The sequence below is a fragment of the Amblyomma maculatum genome, chromosome 1, assembly GCF_055883805.1.
Source record: "Amblyomma maculatum isolate TAMU_Amacu chromosome 1, ASM5588380v1, whole genome shotgun sequence".
NCBI lineage: Eukaryota > Metazoa > Arthropoda > Arachnida > Ixodida > Ixodidae > Amblyomma > Amblyomma maculatum.
The window spans coordinates 252,833,199-252,837,496 of record NC_139344.1 but is presented as its reverse complement, the minus strand read 5'-3'; the positions used below and the strand labels follow the sequence as shown (position 1 = coordinate 252,837,496).

Here is a 4,298-nt window from a genome sequence, read left to right as displayed (position 1 = left end):
ATTGATCATGTTGAAACACCTGAAACGCTTGCTGTCGAAATATAGGTACAGTGAATAATCCATGGCGGAAACTAAGAGACATAATAGCACACTGTGAAAGAACATTCCTTACTGCCAGACTGTAACGTACAAAACATAGAAGTCCATAGGTTAAGCGTCGTGTGATTCAACAACAACAACAAAAGAAAGAAGGAAATTGCAAATGATGCGAAATAAAAAACGAGATTCTGAAGATATTTGTCGACTTACCGAAGAGCTAACAACTGTTATTAGGAATGCAAGAGGCGTCTTACTTTTTGCAAAACTTGTAACTTTTATGTAACGAGATCTGCAAAAGCTTTGGTACTACCTATTCAAGTTTGAAAACTACTTGGCGCACTGTAGGTTGAAGCCAATGCAGTTGTAATCGACGCAGCTTGCACTGTCGTCGACACATTTATTATATATTGTAAGGCTCCTTTTATAGTTTATTATAGTTCCTTTGTACGTGTACACCAGTGTTTACAGGAAGTTAAACAGCGAGGGACCTTGCGTTATCGACGTCTGAAGCAGTTATAACTAAACAATGAATACTTAATATATTGATACAATTTGACGTTTAAAAAATCCTCTGGTTATGACAATACTTCAAATATTTCCTCTAGTGTTACGCATAACATGCAACTCCTTTCGTCCACGCAGTGTTTACAGTGTCATTTCGAACAGCCATGCTGGCAACCAATTGGCTCCCTGCAAAGGTCCAAAGAAGACAGATGTGGCTATCAAACTGTTTATCTCCCGCTATAACACTCTCAAGAATTCTTTCTTTCTGTCTGCCATATAATTATGAATTATTCTTTCACACGTATCTATGGATGCGTTCGTTGCTAAGTTGGCAATAGTTTTGGAAAACAAGCTGCAACACTGTGTGCTGCCAAATTTATGATTGGCGGCTCCAAAGCACAACATCTTGGTCTGTATGTTTCATATGCGTGCTACTCACAGACATTTTCCGAAAAATATGCTCAGTTATAATGGTAAACTTTTCTCTCTAGCTTTTTGCACGTTTTTCTTCCCTCGAATGTACTTACTGTACATGGTCTAGATTTTGTGATTTCTTCTACTACGGTAAGAACCTATGAAGGCTTACGGTACTTAAAAATGAGGAATATGCTGCGGAAGTAAGTACAGCGAAGGGCGAGGTCAATTTTCCTTTTATTTTCTGATATAAAACTGGTTCACAACCGCTGCCATCTCCAAAGGCAAATTTCGTAACCGCTTTAAAAAACGATCAGCCCCTGGCTTCCTCTCAATGCGAGTTATGAAGCAGAGAAGCAACATTCGCAGGGGCTGGAAAAAATATGTAAGCGAGTTGAATCCTTAAGGTGCCACCACGCCATGTATAAACTGCCCACTTTAATTCGAAAAAACGCCTCGTTGGCCCACCGCGAGTGGAGCTGCTTCTCGGGCGTAGCTTAAGTAATGCGCTGAGTGCAGGAACTTCCAGGGAAGGCAGGTTCGTGGCACTACAAAATCGGCCCCGAATTCCAGCGTCTACGCCTTCCTCTCCGGAAGTGTAAGAAATGGCGATGCGAGCTGGCAGCCATTTATTCGGCGGGGCCCTCTTGGGCACGTCCGACTGCCTCAGTTCCGGCAGTTGTTCAGCCGCCTGCGGCAGATTTCTCTCCTGCGCGAGTTCCGCGGCTTGATGGTGAGCCGTTCGGGTGCGCCTCCTCCGAATCACCTTGCGGTTCCTCACGGGACAAGGCGGTGCCGAGTGTGCACGAGACCGCTTTCGAAATCGATTCGCCAATATTGCCGCTTCCAGCTGATAAGAAGAACGCCATCGCCACTACTACTACACCCCCCCTCTGCCCTTACCTCTCCCAAAACCAGCCCCCAACAAATATATTCTTTTCCGTTTTTATTTCAGATTTTTAAACTCCATGGTGACTTCCTTTTCCCAACCGCTTTCACGGCCGCGGTGGGATGAGCGCGCGCGCGGCTATCCTGTGGCTTCCGACGCTTCCGCGCGAGGCATCTCCGCCACCTACCGCTATTCCCCAGGTCCCATACGGAAAATTCTCGCAAAGGAGAGGGGCCAGGGCGACCTATCTACGCCGGTAATGGCAATGGCGCCAATTTTCAAGCGGATGTGGACCCTCCGTGCCAGGGGCCGTTCACTTGATGGCTACAACGCGTTCTGGAGCATACGACAGCCCTGCCTGTCATGTGATGCTTCGGACGCGAAGTCACCCCGAACTGAAGGCGTTGGGCGGACGTTCGCGAGCGAAGGCCCCTGCGTCTTGGCCGCATGTCAGTGTGAGTACGGCTGCAGTCGTCTGTTTGTTTTCTATGTTTGTTTCTTTTTACAGAAGAGCCTTGCTACTTCTAATTAAAAAAAAAACAAAATAATTCCTACGCAATCATGCTTAATTCATGCTGCCATGCTCACTGGGCATGGCAGCATCGACAGAATGCGGAGCACTAATCCGTTTGTCTACCTTGTGCAGCTATGTGGCCTTCTCGGATGTTTCAACGGTGGCTGTCCGGACATCAGCGTGCTGAACCTCTCTGCGCATGTCCATCTTTCAACACATCAAGACATCGATCAAGAAATACGCCCACCAGCATTGGAATCTTGGCGTCTGTATCATCGTTTTTCGGCAACACGTGCTGATTGCCAGGAACCTGGACTGCAGGGGGCATCACAGTGCACTCAAGCTATAAATGGGACTCCCGCTTGTTTCGCAGCCACTGGGCATGGCAGCATCGACAGAATGCGGAGCACTAATCCGTTTGTCTACCTTGTGCAGCTATGTGGCCTTCTCGGATGTTTCAACGGTGGCTGTCCGGACATCAGCGTGCTGAACCTCTCTGCGCATGTCCATCTTTCAACACATCAAGACATCGATCAAGAAATACGCCCACCAGCATTGGAATCTTGGCGTCTGTATCATCGTTTTTCGGCAACACGTGCTGATTGCCAGGAACCTGGACTGCAGGGGGCATCACAGTGCACTCAAGCTATAAATGGGACTCCCGCTTGTTTCGCAGCCACTGGGCATGGCAGCATCGACAGAATGCGGAGCACTAATCCGTTTGTCTACCTTGTGCAGGTGAGCAAAAAGTACGGAAAATGCTTCCGTTCTAATGACCTATTCCTGTTGGTGCTGCCGTGCCCTTGGTTTTGCTGCTTGCTAGAGGTTTTTACATTTTGTCTGAGGAAATTATTATTGTTAGCAGGTGACATTGAATCGAACCCCGGCCCTGACATGACCCTAATTTTGCAACAACTTAATGAAATCGCAGTTGACATAAAGGATATAAAAGAGAACAGATTACTAAATATAGAAAACAAATTAGATGCCCTGTCCAGGCTTGAAAGCCAAGTAACGTTCTGCCAAGAACAGGTTAGTTGTATGAGTACAACGATTGAAAGGCTTGAAGCAAGGGTTGAGCAGCTTGAGAATTATAGTAGGAGGTCAAATTTGATCATTTATGGCATCCCGGAAACTGAAGAGGAAACAAATGAATCACTTGAAGAAACCGTAAACAAAGATATTTTTCATGATATTTTAGGACTCAACCCTGTCCCTATTGAGCGGATACATAGGTTAGGTAAGCCGGATATTGACAAAACACGTCCTGTAATCATAAAGCTTTTAGACATTAGACATAAAACTGCGATACTCAAGAACGGAAAGAAACTAAAGGGAAAAGATTATTCAATTGGCGAAAACTTTTCAAAGAAAGTTCGTGAACTAAGAAAGAAACTATGGGACAGCGCGAAGCTGAATCGAGATAAAAAAGAACGGGTTTCCTTGGTTTTTGATAAGTTATATATCAATAATATCCCTTACGTATGGGACTGCGAAAAAAATGATAAAGTGAGGGTTCAAAAAAACGACGAGGTCACCGCAAATCGGCCCGTGACGCGAAGTTGCTCGCAGCTGCGAAACCGCTCACCGAAAAAGTGAGCAGTTCATCTAAGTCAGCTTCTTTCTTCACTAACACAGATAGCTTGATTTGCCATAGTAACACGAGCCAATTTAGTAAAAAATGCTTGAGAATAGTTAACATTACCGCACGCAGCGTTGCAAACAAGAAAGACTCGCTTGAAATTCAACTGCTGCAGTGCGACCCACACATATCAGTCCTGACGGAAACTTGGTTACGTGACGACTTAGCAGATGACCTGGTATTTCCTCCTCATTATAAAGTCGTTCGCAAGGATAGGACCTCAAGGGGTGGCGGCGTAGCCGTTCTCTTGAAAGACTCTGTAGAATGCGACCTCGTATATGACGTTCCTGACCTTG

General features: G+C 45.7%; 1 protein-coding gene across 1 annotated transcript; it reads left to right on the top strand.

Annotated features, from left to right (window-relative positions):
* Positions 1-2,439: 2,439 nt before the first annotated feature.
* LOC146206248 (uncharacterized) lies at positions 2,440-4,049 on the top strand. The gene has a single exon (XM_084590862.1). It carries the CDS (start codon positions 2,457-2,459, stop codon positions 3,957-3,959), a length of 1,503 nt encoding a protein of 500 aa, XP_084446988.1. The 5' UTR covers positions 2,440-2,456; the 3' UTR covers positions 3,960-4,049.
* The last annotated feature ends 249 nt before the right edge of the window (positions 4,050-4,298 follow it).

Coding starts and splice junctions, on each gene's coding strand:
- LOC146206248 (XM_084590862.1), top strand. CDS start 2,457: ATGCGGAGCACTAATCCGTTTGTCTACCTTGTGCAGCTATGTGGCCTT.